Source organism: Euprymna scolopes, chromosome 34 (genome assembly GCF_053919585.1).
Source record: "Euprymna scolopes isolate OS-2025 chromosome 34, ASM5391958v1, whole genome shotgun sequence".
NCBI lineage: Eukaryota > Metazoa > Mollusca > Cephalopoda > Sepiida > Sepiolidae > Euprymna > Euprymna scolopes.
In genome coordinates, this window is record NC_136515.1 from 1,718,140 (window position 1) to 1,737,729 (window position 19,590).

The window sequence follows — 19,590 nt, forward strand, 5'->3', positions numbered from 1 at the left end:
GGACCCAGCACCGCCCATGCCATGCCTAAGGAGGGAACACGTATTGAAACTTGGCTCCTCGACGGATGCACAAACTAGTGCTGTGCACCCACCTCTTGTCAAATTCCACTCTAGGCAACCTCTTCCAATCGCATCTGATCTTTACTTTAAGCAAATGTTTAAAGTAAACGATCAGATCCCGATCAGGAACAGATGTCCCTTCGTGGACCAACTTGAGGTGCGTGATCCAAATGGTCATGCGCGCTACTGCTAGGATCGCCAGGAAAACCAAACTTTCCTCCCTGGGGAACGGCGGCTCTACTACACTTTGATCTTGACACAAAAGGCCAAGAACAAAGGAATCTTTATGTAATTTTGAATGTTACCCTGTATTTAATCCACAGGGTAGTTTGCTCTCGTTGGGTCAGCCATTACCAGATAGAAATTTATATATATATATAAAAGGCAAAATGTGTGTTAGTGTGTGCAGCAAAAGCTTTTTTCAGGGTGGTTCTCGGGTTGGTCGCTCATTCTTATAACTTTTTATATGCTACCAAGATGATAATATCTAAGATTTATGAAATGACGTCATAAATATCTTTTATTTCTGCGACTTTTATCCGACAAAATTCGCGCTGTGAATTTGTTTTCTCTGCTATTGCTATGGCGTGATATTTGACCTAGAAAACCTGGGTTTTTAAATGCTTATTTTTGACTCTTTAAAGCCCCTGCCTTTGTGGCGTCATACTATGTCATCAGACTATTAACCTCAAGGCTTCAGGTTTGAGCCTACCTCCCTCCCAAAACATTTTTGTCTGTTTTTTTTGTCTGTTTTTTGTTCCTTTTTTTTTTTTTTTTTTTTTTTTTTTTTTAAATATTTAAACAAGATTTTGTTTTGATCTCCCCTACCCCACCACCAACACACACACCTAAAAACACCTGGACAATGCCAGATACCCCCGCTAGTCTATATATATAAAAGGCAAAATGTGTGTGACCATTTCATTTATGTCTCGCAAAGGCTTCTTTCGCACATGCTTCCGGGTTCGTTACGATCACTTAGAACTATTTATATACCCGCTAGATAATAATATTTAGGATTTGGGAATGCAGGTCGCCTCTACATTTATTTACGTGGACTTTTATGAGATTCGCACTATTTCGCTCTGTCGTCTGTTTGTCCTGCATTTTAGTATAAATAAAGTGAAACTAAATTCAATCCGTGAGTTCTCGGCATCGCGCCGGGAAACGTCTAGAAGCAATCAGCTTTGTTGGAAAAAACCAGTCAAAGTTGGGTAAACAAACCCAAATGCAAAAGTTAACTGCGTGACTTCTATTTGACCTCGTTAATTAGGTCACATAGAAGCAGCAGAGTTAACTTTTATTGCACCCACCTGTCAATACTTAAATAAATTCAAACGTGTTTCTGTTGTATGTCGCGGTGGCCCAGTGGTTAACGTCGCTCATTTTTTTTTTTCTAACTTTAATTTCAAACTTTGCCTCAAGAGTTCGTGTTCGGGTTCGATCCTCATACTCACCTACTAAAACTTTTTTATTTTAACCCCCCCCCCCCCGGAGTTTTCATTTACCCAAAACCACACACACCTCAAAACACCCGGGCATCGCCGGGTACCCCCGCTAGTTTATTATATAAAAGGCAAGTATCTGTTAGTGTGTTTGTATGTCTAGCCAAAAGTAAAAAATTATGAAATGGAACACGTTGAATATGGTATCGACTGAAAGAGCAAGTGCCTGGATGTATAATATGTAAAAATTAGAAAAAAAAATCATCAATTCTTTAATGTACAAAAGTCATTTTATTTGAAGTGGAGGGAGGGGCAGGTAAAAATCTTGCTTTCAATGCTCTTATTTAACAATTACATACCAGTCTGTAGACTTGGGTTAACTGGGTTCCACTGATTTATTGAAGAACAAGCCAAAACTATATGATCCTTCGACTGATTTTGGATATTTTCCCCGTTTAAACCTCTGGCCTGATGTCAAACACGAGGGTAAAACAGCCAAATGACGTTTCATGACAAACGCTGCATTGATTTAAATTCGATACCATTCAAAATCCCTACTTAGACACAAGCATGAATTTTTGGAGAAAAAGAAAAATCAGCCCCAAAAGAGGTGTTTTTTTTTTTTTTTTACCCCTAAAATACCCCAGGACTCAAGCCCCACAATTTTCCCCAAGGTAAAATATTATGTTTCCAAATGTATATTCATATGGTCTGGCTTTTGGATAATTTTCAGCAAAATCTAATCGTCAGAAAATAATTTATAGTCCGAAGAAAAGTGCTATTTTTAGCCATTTTGACCCCTTTTGACCTTCTGAGGACGATATTTTTATAAAAAAATCCGAGAATGTTACGTTTCTTCACTTGCCTAATTGTAACTCCTTGGAAAGAGAACAAGAAATGGAAGTGCAGCATCTGAAGAACAGATGGTATTTATTTGCTCCCCCACTGAGCAAATTAGGCACAAGGCCGTTTTTAATGTGAGGTAAAAACCAGCTCCCCTAAAAGTAGGCAAAAAGGGGGCACTCTGGTTACCAAAAATAATAATTGTCCCAGTATAGAGGGTTTCCCCTCCATTGACTGGTACAAATTATCTTAAGTGCAGCATCTGAAGAACAGATACTACACTTTGATCTTGACCAAAAGGCCAAGTATCAATTATTATTCTTGCCTAATTGTAACTCCTTGGAAAGAGAACAAGAAATGGAAGTGCAGCATCTGAAGAACAGATACTACACTTTGATCTTGATCAAAAGGCCAAGTATCAATTATTATTCTTGCCTAATTGTAACTCCTTGCAAAATTTCAGAAAAATGTGATGAGTAATCAAGAATTTTTGGAACAAACGGACAAGGTTGAATTCTAAGGTCCAAATCCAATTGTTGGTGGACCAAAAATTTGGCTTTTTTTTTTTTTTTTTTTTTTTTTTTTTTTTAAAGCATTTAGATAGCTCCCAGAAAGACCATCTATACATATATAAAAGATAAAATGTGTGTTAGTGTGTGTGTGCGTGTGCATTTTTTTCTGTATGTCCAGCAAAGACTTGGGGAGGGGGGGTGCGCTCTGGTATGGTCACTCTTTCTTAGAACCTTTTATATAGTGTCTAAATTATAATATCTATGATTTACAAAGGGAAGTCGCGTCTATCTTTTATTCGAACGACTTTTACACGCGTTTTTCGCAATGTTTCTTGGTCTGCGCACCTTTGTTTGGCTTTTCAGTATATAAAAAAAGCGAAACTGAATCCGTAGGATGCAAACTTCCTGGCACTCGTGCTAGCGACGTCCACAAAAGCAATGAGGTTTGAGCAATACAGGGGAAACTCATTATATCAGACAATTGCTACTCCCCCTTTTATGGGGAGCTGGTCCCCCCCCCCACGTACTGGGGAACCGCGCAGCTAAAGTTGTGGAAACAAAAACAAAATAACTGCCTTGCAGCAAATGTTAAGTGTAAGGCTTCATTCCCTCTATGGCGTGATATTTGACCTCATTAAATTCACGCACCTGTTCCATTAAGTTTATAATCGTTACATTAAAACGATTTTCATTCCTCGCCCTTCGTGGTCGAGTGGGTAAGATACCAGTCTTCCCCCCCCCCCCCCTTTGTTTTTCCACCTTCACGTCAAGGCTTCAAGTTCAAACCTACTTTCCTACCAAAACTTTTTTTCTTCTTTTACACCTCCAAAACACCCGGGAAACGCCGGGTACCCCCGCTAGTCTATTATATAAAGGGCAAATATCTATTAGTGTGTTTTATGCATTCCCTAATTAGTGTAGTTTTATGCATTCCCTAATTAGCTTGGTAGCCACTGTCTATTGCTAACAGTTTTATGATCATCTAAATGTGTGTTTGTATATCTAGCTAAAAGTCAAAACCCATGAAGATGGTATCAACTAAAAGAGCAGAAACCTGGATGTATAATATCTAAAAACTTGCAAAAAGAATCATCAATTCTTTGATGTACAAATGACATTTTATTTGGAGGGGGGGGCAGGTAAAAAAAAATCTTGCCTTCAACACTCTTTCTTAACAATTAAAATCTATGCATGCGTAAATGCTGTTCATTCCTGCCCTGATTTCAAAAACAAATTTACAATGTCATAACATCGTTGCGATGTTAGTTTGCTTAAGCGTTCGCTTTTGAGGTCATTTTTTTTCTTTTAATAACACAAGTAATCAGCAACCGTTTTTTAAACATGAAAACAAAAAAGCGGGGCAATGTTGGCAGCTGGTTTGGCTGCCCCATACCCTGCATTACAATCTTCAAAGGAAGAAAAATAAAAAATAAAAATAAAAAGTTAAAACCATTTGTGCAGTTTCTGAAATGTTGAAAATAACTTTTTGTTTAGATTTTTTTTTTTTTTTTTTTTTTTACTATGCATAAAACTTGATTTTAACTTGAACGGTACAATAATCTATCTATTATATATATATAAAAGTCAACGTGGCTGTGTCTGTGTGTGTGTGTGTACATTTTCCTACGCAATAACTCTGTCAATTTTCAGTCTACAGACTCACAATTTGATATACAGGGTAATGAGATTTGGGAACATCTTTGTAATCCGTTTTCGGCTAGAAATTTGGTTGTTATGGGGTCAAAGTTCAACGATTTGACCATTAAGAACTCTACCAAACTCCTCCGACAATTTGGGGTCTAAACACTTGAAATTTTAGATATAGGTTCCTTGGACATGGATCTAACTTAATAACTTGATTTGAGCCACAAACAATAAATGTTGCGGGGTCATAATAGGGGTCAAAGTTAAAAAAAATTGACCGCATTTTTTTTTTTTCTTTTTTGCTCAACATACACCTCCAAACACCCGGGCAACGCCGGACTGAAATGCTAGTAGTATGATAAAATAACACAACAAAGAAATAAATATTAAACCTTTTTACTGATTTTCTGATATTATCGTTTTTTTTTTTTTAAAGTGAATCTGGGACGCTAAAAACGTACACACTTTTTTTTTTTTATCTTGACGCACTTATGAACGTTGTGCGGTTTATGAAGTGCATAAAACTTGGTTTTAATTTTTAAAATACTATATAAAAATTAGCACGGTAGAATAAGTCCATACGCAACAAAGAAGATTATATTAAACTTTTTTAATGATTTTATGAATATTTGTGAAAAAGTGAATTTAGGACGCTGAAAATGTATGCATTTTTTTTTTTTTTTTTTTTTTTTTTACTCACTCTAACAAGGCACATCGCCACTGGGACGTAAGAGGCAACTATTTGGGACCATGCCTAGGAAAGATTAACAAGATGTTAGTTTATGTTACATTTAAACTTCTGCATATCAGTATAGTCAGGGAAGCAGATAGCAGAAAGGGAATTCCAAAGTCTAGCTGTTCGAGTAACAAGTACTCTAACCACTGCGCAACGTGGGCAATTCTGGTACATATTTTAGGAGCCTTAAACCTATTTTATTTCTAGTAAATATCATTATTTATTACTATATATTAACGTATGTATGTATATATATATATATATATATATATATATATATATGTATTGCAATAGAAAAATCCGAGCATGAAAAGTAATATGGTTAAGCTTAAACATGGAAAAGTAAAAGACTAGTTGTTAAAACTGGAAAATAAAAGGACAAGATATTCTAGTAAAAAATATAATAAATTTCTAACTTAAAATATTACAACAGTAAGAATTGATTATATAATGTAAATTCTTAATGCTGCAAGATTTGAAATTATAAATTTATTATATATATATTTTTTTACTAGAATATATTGTCTTTTTCTTTTCCAGTTCTAACAACTAGTCCTTTACTTTTCCATGTTTAAGCTTAACCATATTACTTTCATGCTCGCATTTTTCTATTGTAATTCATGATATTTCCAGGCTTCCAGTAAATTCACTTGTTCTTTATTTAATTTCAGTCTTATTTTTTTGCCTCCATAAACATACACATATGTAATAACAATGTACAACACTCGTCTGCTTTCAATAAAATCCCCCCAATTATCTCCCTTTCATTCTTTCATTCTCTGTTTCACTTGTTACTTCTCGTTTTTGACAGCAGTGAATTAGTAGCTAAAGCGACGTGGTTGCTCTGGAAACCAGTCATAAAAAACGTTGCTCACCTCCTTATATATATATTTTTTTTTTTTTTTTTTACGATTTTGTACACTAGTAAATTAATCATGACTTTTGTTTTACTGAACGAAAATTGAAAACTTTTTTTCACAATATAGCTGAGAAGGTGATCTATAAACTGTAATAATTGTTTGGAAGTTGGTCGAAAAATGAGTGAGCAGTGAAGGTTTAAAGCAGTTCTAAATGACTAAAACTGCCACTTAACCATTTATTCAAACACGGTAGTGTTTGAATGATACACACAGGATAAAAGACAATAATTGTGAAACTATAAATCAGATTCACAAGGAGAAACAAAACAAAATCAGAGTACGATCGTTTCGGACACAGCAATTTTAAAGTATCCACATATCTTTTGAAGCTAATTTATAATTTCATAGTTATTGTTTTATTTTTTGTATTAATGTAGCTCTAGGTAAATACATCGATAGTTGACCATATATCTGCAGTACTTTGAGCACAGCACTTTTAAAGTATTTATACATTAATTGAAACCTTGCTCTTTTAGACCTCTCATCTATTATTCTCTGTGCGTGTGTGTGTATATATATATATATATATATATATATGAAAACAATGGTAGAAAGGATCATAACAATAGTGACAACCACAACTACTATAATGAAAATAGAAACAACCAATAGTAATAGCGAAAACAACCGGAAAAAAAACAAAGAAAAACTCAACCACTCTAGCAGTATGGATTAAGGAATTAAAGGAAAATAAAACTGAATATAAATTAAGATGGTAAATAATTGATAAGGGGGGAAAATATAAACCTAGCAAATCGAAAAGATGCAACCTATGTATATTAGAATCATACCATATACTAATATCAAAAGAAAAATTATTAAACAAACGGCTAGATGTAATCCACGGGTGTTTGGACAGAAACATATTTAATTTCACGCATGTTAGGAAAAAAAAAAACAATGCAAGGGAGGTAATCCTAGATATAAAAAATGAAATCACGAGAGTGACCTCCCCTGCATCAGGTAATATAATACGAATTCAAACACCAAGCAAAAAAACAATATTAAAATATATGCATAAATATAGTTTACATAACACCAAAAGATGGAGGAAGTGAGGAAGCATGGCTTTGGAAATCCTTTTACCCGAATACGATGTCCAGCATGTTAAAAATATACCATTTGTTGTAAAAATCTAATGGATAAACATCTGAAGAAGTTGGTGGGACAGGATATTTTTATGGAAACATAAATCGTAAAATTGCCAACTCATTAATAAAACAGCTGTAATGGAAAAAATCCAGGAAATAAATGAAGATTATAAAAAAGAAAAGGGAGTCTTTGAATTTTCAACAAAATTTTGCACTATATATATATATATATATATATATATATATATATAAAGCTAATATATTCTATATTTCTATATATAATATATACTATATGATAAACTTCATAAATAAATATATAAATTTATTAAGATACGAATTTTAAAAAAAAATGATTTGATATAACTAGAATATAGATTAAAAAATGGAGTCTAATTCGGCCCGTATAAAAGGTAGATCTGATCATTAAAAAAAAAAAAGTTAGCTTAAAATTCTAAAAAAAAAAAAAAAAAAAAAAAAAAAGTTAGCTTAAAATTCTAAAAAAAAAAAAAAAAAAAAAAAGTTAGCTTAAAATTCTAAAAAAAAAAAAAAAAAAAAAAAAGTTAGCTTAAAATTCTAAAAAAAAAAAAAAAAAAAAAAAAGTTAGCTTAAAATTCTAAAAAAAAAAAAAAAAAAAAAAAGTTAGCTTAAAATTCTAAAAAAAAAAAAAAAAAAAAAAAGTTAGCTTAAAATTCTAAAAAAAAAAAAAAAAAAAAAAAGTTAGCTTAAAATTCTAAAAAAAAAAAATTAAAAAAATGAACTACTGACTCCAAGGTTTAAGGACAGACGATATCAACTAATTTCGATGATCATTTTCCACCATCTTCACAAATCACATTCTAAAAACATTTGTAAACATTTATGCTGATGACACTACCATCTATGGCAACACTTCAAAGGCCGTAAACGACCAAGTTCTCTCTGATTCTCTCTCCTCTGATCTTCTGAGGTGGCTGATTAAATTTAATGCATCTAAGACGAATCTTCTATCCTTCCATCATTAACACTCTGATCCCCGTCTGCCATCAATTGAAATGAATGGCTCTCATCTTGAGGACGCTCCGTGTTTTGACAAACTTCTGGGCTTGACCTTTACTCCTGATTTGAGATGGAACACATCAAATCCATTGCCAAGGCTGCTGGAAAAATGGTGGGATTGTTCTACTATTCCAGTAGATATTTCACTGCTAATGCAATTCTCTACATGTATAAGAGCCAAGTGCATCCAAGGATGGAGTACTGTTGCCACATCCGGGCAGGATAAGCTGTTAGAAGCAGCTTATCCTGCCTTGATAGAGTTCAAAATAGACTTTGTAGTCTAGTGGGGGATGCCCCTTTCTCTTCCCTGAAACTTCTTTCCCACAGAAGAGACATCGCGAGCCTGTCTCTGCTTTATCATTATTTTCACGGCATGTGCTCATCTGAGCTTCAATCTATGGTCGCCCCCACCACCTGACCTGACTTTCACGAAAAACACTCGTCTTGCTGAAACCATTATCAATAATTTTTCCCACTTTTTATCTGTGCCTAAACCTAAATGTAGATTCCATGAACAAAGTTTCTTTCTTAGAACTGCACGCCTGTGGAGTTTTGATCCGTTTTCTTGCTTTCTGACTGACTACAATATAGTTGTCTTCAAGTTCAATGTGAACAAATTCTTGATGAGCCATCCCCTTAAGTGATCCAATTTACCAAATTGCCACTACTAACGATGACTGACATGTTCCCCCTTGACCACTGTGCACTCATTGACCCTTATCTTCGAGTGGCCTCCAGGCCTTGATAAGTGGGGGCACCTTTGTAAAAAAAAAATTTCAAATGGTTTAAAATATGAAATATCGCTTTTTGACAACGTCTTTGTCATTCGTCACTTATATTCATTTGTACTACCTCCTTTTCTTTTATCCCTCTTCCTTTAACTTTTGCAACATATATATGTACACTAGCATTTCAGCCTGGTGTTGCCCGGGTGTTTGGAAGTGTATGTTGAGCAAAAAAACAAAACAAAAAAAAAAGCGGCCAATTTTTTAAATTTTGACCCCTATTATGACCCCTTAACATTTATTGTTTTGGGCTCAAATCAAGTTATTAAGTTAGATCCATGTCCAAGGAACCTATATCTAAAATTTCAAGTGTTTAGACCCAAAATTGTCGGAGGAGTTTGGTAGAGTTCTCAAAGATAAAATCGTTGAACTTTGACCTCTTAACAACCAAATTTCTAGCCGAAAACTGATCACAAAGATTTTCCCAAACCTCAATACCCTGTATATCAAATTGTGAGTCCGTAGACTGAAAATTGAGTTATTGCGTAGGGAAATGTACACACACAGATACGTTCACTTATATATATATATATATAAATATATATATATATATATATAAATGTTGCGAAAGTTAAATGCATCAGCTGTCATTTAGATGATTGAGTTTAAATCCCAGCTTGTGACAGTTGCTTTTTTATCCACACTGAAGAACTGTGATGCAGTGAAACTGTTTTTCTGTAAATAACTATACATATATATATATATATATATATATATATGTGTGTATGTATGTGTGTGTGTTTGGTATGTTAGTTGGATCATTCTTTCAGTACTAAGTTGTAATAAGTGATAATACTATATTTATCTATATATAAAAGCGAAAATGTATGTATGTGTGTATGTTTGTGTGTCTGCTAAAAACTTTCGACAGACAGAACAAAAATTCACAAACTTGGTTGAAAGCCCCATCCTTCGCCCGACAAATATCGAAAAATTGGCCAAAAACGTTAATTTTTTTTTCCTCCTGAAATCAACACTTTTCTACAGGGGGTGGGGGTCAACAAAAACCGTCCTCTCATGACGAGATCGGTTCTACGCATGTGTCAGATGACGTCATCACCTGATTTAGTTTAAATATTTGAAGACTTGACACAATTTCATGTATGTTGTGTTAGCTCAGTTGGTTAGAGCATTGTGTCATTATCTAAACGTTTTGGGTTCGAATCGTGGTGTGAGATGTCTCTTTTTTTTTTTTTTTTTTTTTTCGATTTTTTAAATTTAAATATTGAAGCAGGGTTATTTAAGCCATTTTTCACGTAACGTTCGTTTTTCTGTTTTTTTTTTGTTTTTTTTACTTCGCTTATTCTTAGGTTTTCATTAACACCACCCACCCCCAACCGTACAAACACACACCCAAAAACACCCGGGTACCCACCAATTTTTTAAATTTTAATATCGAAACAGGCTTATTTAAGCCATTTTTCACATAGTTTTTTTTTTTTTTTAATTTTTGGTTTTTATTTTTCAGATTTTTAAAGCAATTTTAACAGTCGTTTTTCTGTTTTCTTTTTTGTTTTTTCGATTTTTACATTTAACATCGTTCGTTTGCCTTACGTTGGTTTCTTTGTATTTTATTCTTATGTTTTGATTACTCCCCTCCCTCCCATCGCCTGGGTCCCCCCCCCCGCGTTCGTTTTTCTGTTTTCTTTTTTGTTTATTTTTTTTTTTTTACTTCACTTATTCTTAGGTTTTCATTAACACCCCCACCGTCCACACACACCTCCAAACACTCGGGCAACGCCGGGTACCCCCCGCCCCCGCTAGTTGAAAAATAAAATTCAGTTTAAGGCTTCTAAAATTCATACTTGTCCACATCGACTCGTGACAAAACGGATAAAAGTGCTGGGTTATAATCAATTCCAAGTCACCATCCTCAGTGCAGCAAATAATATTGGACTTCAATTAAGAATTACTGAAGGTTTTTACCTTGTGTACAAATGGCTAATAGAACGATAACAAACACTAAGGATTGAACCTCCAGATTATACTTAGTACATTTATCCGTTGTGCAATTCTAGTATGAATTTTATGAGCCTTAAACCTATTCTTTTCAATGTGTAATTTTAGTCCGCATTGCTGAATTTTGAAAAAACATCTCTCACAGATGTACTGTTGCTAGTCTCGGTCTCTCATATAAATAATATCGCATGTGTTCTTCAGAACTTTCACATCTCTTCTCTTTTTCCATTGTTTGACCTTTTAGTACCTCACTGTAATTAGTGATGGGATGATTCCAAAATATTTCTCGATTCCGATACAATTACCGATTCTGATTCTTTGTAAATCTCTACATATTTAATTATAAAAGTGTTATTTTGTCCCTATTAGTGTAAAAACACATCTTAAATGTGCCTATATTTTCTCAAACGTAAAAACACATTTGTGAGAGGGGGATGATCTACAGATTTTAGTCTTACTGGAAATTTAAATCAATAAATATTTATTATTTTATTATTACAAGCAGTGGAAGATGTTTCTTAAACCAAAATCAAATAAAAAAGATAATTTAAGGAATCCGTTTTGGCATAAGGAAATAGGCTCAAACTTTACCGATTCCGATACCCCAAAAACCTCTGATTTTTCTGATTCTGATTCATCATCCCAACAATAATTGTAATACAGCTTCCTATTCATGTAGCTTCTCTCCAAGAACTGCAGGGGCCCTGTCGGTGGGGCATTAGAATATGCCGACTGCCCCCCCCCCCTGCAGAGGGTAAAAGTCCCTCAATGGGGGTCCTGGATATGACCTTAAACTATATCCAGTGGTGAGGCCCCAGCTTGTGGGCTTTGGGGAGTGTGGAGCCACCCTTTAATTGCCATTGCTCCCAGGTCCACTCTGATCCGGAGTGGTAGTACCTGTTAGGGTCCCAACTATGGGTTAAATAGAATCTGACTTTAAAAAAATATACTCCATTAAAAATCGTTCCTCAAAATAACTAGATTCGGCATTAAATAACCTGAAAAAGGTTGATATGCCGTAAAACAAAAACAACCAACCAACCCTTATTTTACTCCCTTATTTATTCCCATATTTTATTCCTTTATTTTACTCCCATATTTTACTTGCTTACTCCTTTATTTCCTTACTTTACTCAGTTACTCCTTAATTTTATTTCCTTACTTTACTCCTTTATGTTACTCCATTATTTTTATCGCTTATTTAATGCTCAACTTGAAAAATTCAACTGTTTTTCTTTTCCAGATGATGGTTGGTATTTTACTCTTATTTTTGGGCAAAGAGTGTGGATTAGTTAGTTTTCCCGAATTCTCTGGTGATATTTTCAAAAAGGTAAATTCTTTGATTCCATTTTTTTTTTTTTTTTTAATTTTATTTTTTTGGTATTTGTGCAGTTTACGACCCATACTGTGAAACAATAACGTTATTAAAGCGATTCTTAACGTGGAGAGAGGGGAAGCCTTTTAAACTATTCCGTACTTTCATCTAACAATTTAATAAACAAAAGACACTGAAAAAATTGAATTTAACTTGAAAATCCTATCTGAAAACCAGCATGACCTGTAAACTGCGCTAACACCTTTTTATTCAATTTATTTTTTTCAAAAAGATAAAGTCTTTACTTTTTTCTCTTTTTTTTTTTTTTTTTTTAATGAAATTGTTTTGTGTAAACTTTTTATTCAATTTATTTTTTCAAATTTTTTTTTTTTTAATGAAATTGTTTTGTGTAAACTTTTTATTCAATTTATTTTTTTCAAAATTTCTTATTTTTTATTTTATTTTTTTTTTATTTAAATGAAATTATTTATTGTAAACTTATTAGTATATAAAATAATCAGTTGAGAAAGAGGAAGTCCAGTCAATGTCAACTGGCTGAACTAGAGGTTAGGGTTACTAGACTGGAATGAATTTAACATCACATGGATCAAAGATAAAGAAGAGTACTTCTACTTGTAACGCTATTCACCCGGGATAAGTTGAGTTAGCTTCTAGTGAATTTGCCACATCACAAGTCAAGGTAGTCCATCCAGAGCTGTCCACTGTTGACTCATCGGAATAACTTCAGCCATTTGCAATTTCATCATCGCACATCAAAGACACAAGGGCCAGTCATAGCTTCCAAGTCAGCTTTGACCCTTGTAAGCCAATTTAATTGAACAGAGCTAACATCTTTCAATTTCTTTCCAAATCTGGACTTTTTAAAAATTCTCATATATATATATATATATATATATATATATATACACACACACACACACACACACACACACACACACACACACACACACACATCATCATCATCAGAACAATAAAGAAAAGTAAAAAGGGGGGTGGGAAAAAAAGGAGCCTCTTTAAGCCATGGCATTTTAAAGATAAATGCTTCTCGTCAGAAGAGAAGGGCCAGAATTATACAAAATGCAAACCTAATAAATAAAAGGTTATATTATGTCTGTCTCCATATTTTCAAACTCCATCTCTTCAGAAACTAAAAGTCACAGAGCAGTGCTAGGGGCCTCAAATGATTGGATTTTTTATGGACCGTTCTTTTATGGGTCTTTAGCTGGTTAAAATTGTTTTTAAGGGGTCAAAAATGGGTCAAAATTGAAATGATCGTCAAACATTTTGTACATTCATCTTAGTTTATTTTTAATCAGTTCATTTGCATGTCACATTGGTACAGTGGTAACGTCACCAGCTTTGAATGTTAGTTTTGCTTTTGGTTTCAATTCTAGCTGATGGCATCCAAATGCTTTTTTTTTTTTTTTAATTTTTTTTTTTTTTACTTTTGAAATCACGACTCTATAATAATATGTACGAAATCTGGATAAATTAAAATATCATATTTAAGTGTATTTTATGACCGGGCAAGGCCAGACGCCCCCCCCCTCCCCCGCTAGTGTAGATAAAAATTGTCTTAAGAATATTTAGATATAAAACGATTATGGAGGAATAGAATAATATGGTAAAAAATGATCAAGAAATATTTAAAATAGGTACAAATCTGGACTCTTTAAAAACTTATATACACAGCGTGCAAAGTACTTTCTGGAGGAACTCTCCCAGGAATACATAAACAAAGCAAAGAAGGTTCCTTAGACTCGCTCAAAAGGGGATCCCTGCACCACGATTAGGAAAAGGTTATGATGGCTGCTCAAGACTAGGGATTGATGACCAATACATTCAAGATGGCAGGTCTCATTAATGACAACAAATGTAGATTCTGCCACACGGAATTGAAATGTGTGATTCATCTAGTATCAAGTTGCAAGGTTCTTTTAGGGGACGGCTACTACAAAGCAAGACATGATAAAGTATGTAAGTACCTCCACTGGACCATCTGTAAAAAATTAAACCTCCAGTGTAGCAGCAAATCCTGGGAAGATCAACCTGAAAGAACAGTTGGAAATGACTTAGAAAATGCTGCTGTGAAACCTGACATAGTTATATGGAATAAGTCAGAGAGAGTGGTAATCTTGGTTGAAATGAGTGTCCCTAATGATGGAGGTCTGAACAGAGCTGAAACGGAGAAACAGACCAAATATCAAGGTCTCATGTATGATATGAAAAGAAACTGGAATCTTAGGGAGATAGCAATCATAATTATTATATTATACTTATTATAAGTGCTACAGGGATTATGAAGAAGAACCTGAAGTTCTACCTAATATTCCTGGTGAACCAAGTGCAAAAGAGATCCAGACAATTGCACTTAAAGGAACAATGAGGATACTAAAAAGAGCTCTCGGTTGGCTTCAATAAAAAGCAGGGCAATGTTGGCAGCTGGTTTGGCTGCCCCATACCCAACATTACAATCTTCAACGGAAGAAAATTAAAAAAACAAAGCAAAAAAAAAAAAACACACCACCATCACTATCATCATCATCATCATCATCATCATCATCAGAACAATAAGGAAAAGTAAAAAGGGAAAATTAAGAAAAAAAAGGAACTTCTTTAAGCCATGCCAAGTCGAAGATAAATGCTTCTCATCGGAAGAGAAGAGCCAGAATTATACAAAATGTAAATATAGGTAAAAATTGGATTAATAACATTTAGATATGAAACGAGAAGAAATCGGAAAATATGGTACAAAATAATGAATAAATATGTAAAAGTAGTTTGTACTATTCATCGGACTACTGTTCCCATTTTGAATGTGATTTTCACAACGTTTCGGTCGATATAACCTCCGACCGTCTTCAGGTGTATCTTGTCAAACTCAGGAATGTTTCTGTCAAACTTGGGAATTTGGACGGAATTTTGAGCGGAACCCTTTATTTACTTCACGGGAGAAGCGTGCTCGTGTTCCATCAGCCATGACGGGATAGAGATACGAAGTATTCGCAAATGTATATTTCGGCCGCCCACACTAAGGATTGAACCTTCAACCTTCAGGAGAATATCATTTTTACAATTGATTTTTCCCAGGACTCTAACCACCTGCACCACATTTTGCAATGTTTTGGTTTCGATTCTAGCTGATGGCATCCAAGTCATTTTTTTTTTTTTTTTTTTTAATTTTTAAATCACTTACTATATAAATCTCGAGGAGTGTTAGAAGGCTATAGCAAGGCAGGAAATCGGCCATTGTATTAGCGTGATGTATGAACAAAAATCGACAAATGAACGAAGGTCTTATGGTGCTTTTTTTCTCTTTGTATATTTATTTATTTTTCAAAAATAATCACAAATACAAACCAGTAAATATAGACCTACTGTTTGAAATAACCAGAATGGTGGAAGTTTTTAATATTTCGAGAATATTCTCTCTTTTTCAAAAGGAATGAAACCAAAACAATCTTGTTAAAAAAAAAAAATAGAAAATGTGATAAAAACGGAATATATTGGGTACAATATAATAATAAATAGAGAATTCATTCTACAATAATAATAAATTAAGATATCATATTTCAGCTTATTTTACGGTCTGCTATATATATATATATATATATACATATATATATATATATATATATTAGGCACCGCCAAAATTGGGGGGGCAGGTCAGTACTTTTTGACGGACCGTCTTTTTAAAAATCTACCAAAAATCAGGTAATTATCCGATCAATACGAAATTTTCAGCGATTATTAGGAGAAGAATGAACTTTATAACAGTGTACTTATTTTTCATAAACGATATTTATATATATATTTTTTTTTTTTTTGCTTACAAACCCCCCCCCCCCTTGTTTTGAAGTGGGAACAAATATGCTTAAAATAATCATCTGAAACTGAACAAAACATATTGTGTTGTTGTAAGGGACAGAATTATAGATAAAAAAAAAAAAAAAAAAAAAAAAAAAAATTGTTTGCATACCTTATTTTGACGTCTGAATATCAGAACTTCGATTGTGTTTAATTATCCCGCTTTTGAGTTTTGAAGTGTGAAATTCGGTGAATATGTTAAGTAAAATAATTTTAAGTTAAGCAAAACAAAAAAAAATTTTTTTTAATATTTATACGAAAAAAGCCATTTTAAAATTTTTGATAAATAAATTAACAATTTTTTTTTAGCGAGCCAAATAATGCATGACCATTATTAAACAGGGCATGCTTTGAATAATTGATATAAAAAAAAAAAATTCGATAAATGTTGTGCCCTTTGTGTTAAAAATAGCATCATTTTTTTCGATCCCGTTTGAAAACGTTTGCCGCCTTTCGACTACGGTGGACCAAACGCGCTGAAATAATTTTTTTTTATTCTGCTTTAAATTGCCCCCCCCCCCATTTTGGGGAGTCTGGCCCCCACACACATATACATTAAAAACCAAACTCATACAAATGGTCACCCATCTGGTACTGGCCAGCCTCAGCTTTATAATACATTGAAATTTTCGTCACTGAAAAATAAGTTTTTTTGGCCTGTTTGGTCTTCCATAGTTTTCTTCTTATAATCCGCAAACGTAAACAGAGTCGATCTCGACTCTACATGAACGCGAAATATCTGGTTACCTATATGAATAAGTGGAATTATTTGAAATTCAGGTACTTATATTATAATATTTTTGCATATTCTCTTAGAAAATCATCCTAAATCTTAGTTAGACAATAAATAAATAAATTAATTATTTCAAAAACCGTTTTTTTTAAATATTTAAGTACGTTTTTTGTGCAAGACAAAAAATGTCAATTGTTAACTTTTTGGGAAAATTTAACATTTAAAATTTAATTAAAAATAGTAGAAAAAGTTTTACATTATTCTGTTTTCTATATGATAAAATTCAGGGTTTTATCTTTCTGGAAAAAAAAAAGTTACTCAGAAATAATGGATTTTAATAAATGTAATTTAGTTTTAAAAAACAACAACAACTTGATTTTGCGGCCATTTTTGGCGGTGCCTAATATATATATGACTACTTCATTTAATCACATAACTTAATATACGAAGTATAATTTTATGCTTAAACTTTAAGTATTTACTTCAACAGTGCTCAATACATAGATAGAGCTAGGTAGTAATTTATAAAAATATATATGGCAGTTAAGCTACACAGAATATTCCGCATTTCATTCTCGGGAGAATTCGTCAGGCTTATGCCATATATATATATATATATATATATATATATATATATATATATATATATTATGTATCTACATAAAATTTTATGTAAATATTTTCATTATTTACTTCGACAGTGCTTCATATGTAAGTAGAGCTAAGTTATGAAAATATATATGGCGATTACGTTACACAGAATTTTCTGCGTTTCATCCTCGCGAGGATACGTCAGGCTATTGCATCTATTGTACTAGTTGGACGCATTCTCAAGAGGATGAAATACTAAAATTTCTTTATAATGTAATTGCCATTTATATTTGCATAACTTTCTCTCTCTCTCTCTCTCTCTCTCTCTCTCTCTCTCTCTCTCTCATACATATATATATATTATTATTATTATTATTATTATTATTATTATTATTAAGCATTCATTTTATGAGTTAGTATATCTTTACAGTTTTACGTAAGTAGGGATAATGGTACACTGTAAGTATTTCATTTTTTATTCTCCTTGATTTTCATAGCTTCTCATGGTTCTTGTCTTCAAGTCAATAATTTTAATGATATATGACACCTTACATATATACAGAGAGAGAGAGAGAGAGAGACACGCAAACGCGTTGCCATTATAGATACTTGACTGCATTTGTTTAGCCTCACGCCAGGTTGAACAGTAATAATAATCCCACAATTCCATAGTAAATAGGTCGCACCCATATCTGCTTTCTAAGACGTTGATCTAAAATGTGTTCCACTCAAATTTTATCCGACCCCCTTTCTCTTGCGTGTATAGACTTGAAATGTTTGCTATTGAAATTGCTACAATGGAGAAGAAACAAATGTATTCGGTCTGATCAAGAGAAACAAATAATAAACGACTTGTGTATTAGAGAATTCAATTGTGATAAGAAAAAAAAATATATAAAAAAGTAATAATCTATCTAGTTTAAGTTTATATTAAAAAAAAAAAAAAATCAAGAGAATTCCTACCTTGTTTTCAGGATGGAACAATAAATGTGTCGCCCTACAGCTTTATTTTAAAACTTTTATTGAAAAAAAATCAATTCAGGTAACTTGATTATGTAGCAGAGATGACGGCTATTCAATGTTTTCATTGTATGATTAAACGAAGTAGTCCAGTGGGTTCAAGTTGGGGGAAGAGATGGGGGCAGTGAGAGAAGGATACAAAGTCCTAGCACTTCTGAAACCAAGCCTAGATCTCTTTGGACTTGCGGACCGGCACCAAGTCCTGCTGCCACACCCAGGGTCTGCCAGCGGCCACCTGATTGCACCAGGGGATCACCATACACCATACTTTTCAGCACATTCAGATACACTTTGATGTTGACTTTGAAAATGTGAGGTGGCATGATGTGGCCCTCACTTGAAACCACACCAAAAACCATAACTGTGGCCGGAAACTTTATTTTCATCACTTTGGGCATGCCCCTATTATTCATAGCAATCCAGCGATGCATTTTGAGGGTTTTGGCAGTGACCCTGTTGTCATAACTTGGATTGGTAGAGAGCATGAGTTGTACAGTAGATGGTCTGCAACAAAAAAAAAATAAAACAGGTTTTCATCAAACGGAAATGGAATCATGTCATCTTTTCTAGGGCGACGATTTTATTGTTCGACCCTGCAATAATTACTTGCAGAGGGACAAGGGATTCCGAGTAAAATAAGATGTTAGCTCTGTCATTGATTTTGGCTCACCCCTAAAACTTTGCTACATAAATATGAAGTAAAATGATCACACACTTCCTGACCAAAAAGGCTTTTTTTCTTTTTATTTTTAAATAATGGAATAAGTGCGGAAGTTATGACCATTTTTTTCACACTAATGAAACCCTCTATTTCATGTTTACACAATAGATGCACCATCATTTCTTTATATACTACTAGCTGGGTACCTGGCGTTGCCCGGTCATAAAATATGCTTAAACATGATATTTTAATTTATGCAAATTGCGTATGTATTAGTATAAAATCAATATATATATATATATATATATTACAATGAATAATTTGCCCCAAAAATTAAGTAATGCTAATATCA

General features: G+C 33.4%; 1 protein-coding gene across 1 annotated transcript in view; it reads left to right on the forward strand.

The window, feature by feature from the left end:
- Positions 1-19,590, forward strand: part of LOC145259075 (solute carrier family 35 member D2-like protein) — a 148,563-nt gene that overhangs the window by 66,585 nt on the left and 62,388 nt on the right. Inside the window, exon 3 of the mRNA XM_080116706.1 lies at positions 12,274-12,360. Coding sequence (XP_079972832.1) covers positions 12,274-12,360 — 87 coding nt within the window. The remainder of the gene's footprint in view (positions 1-12,273; positions 12,361-19,590) is intronic.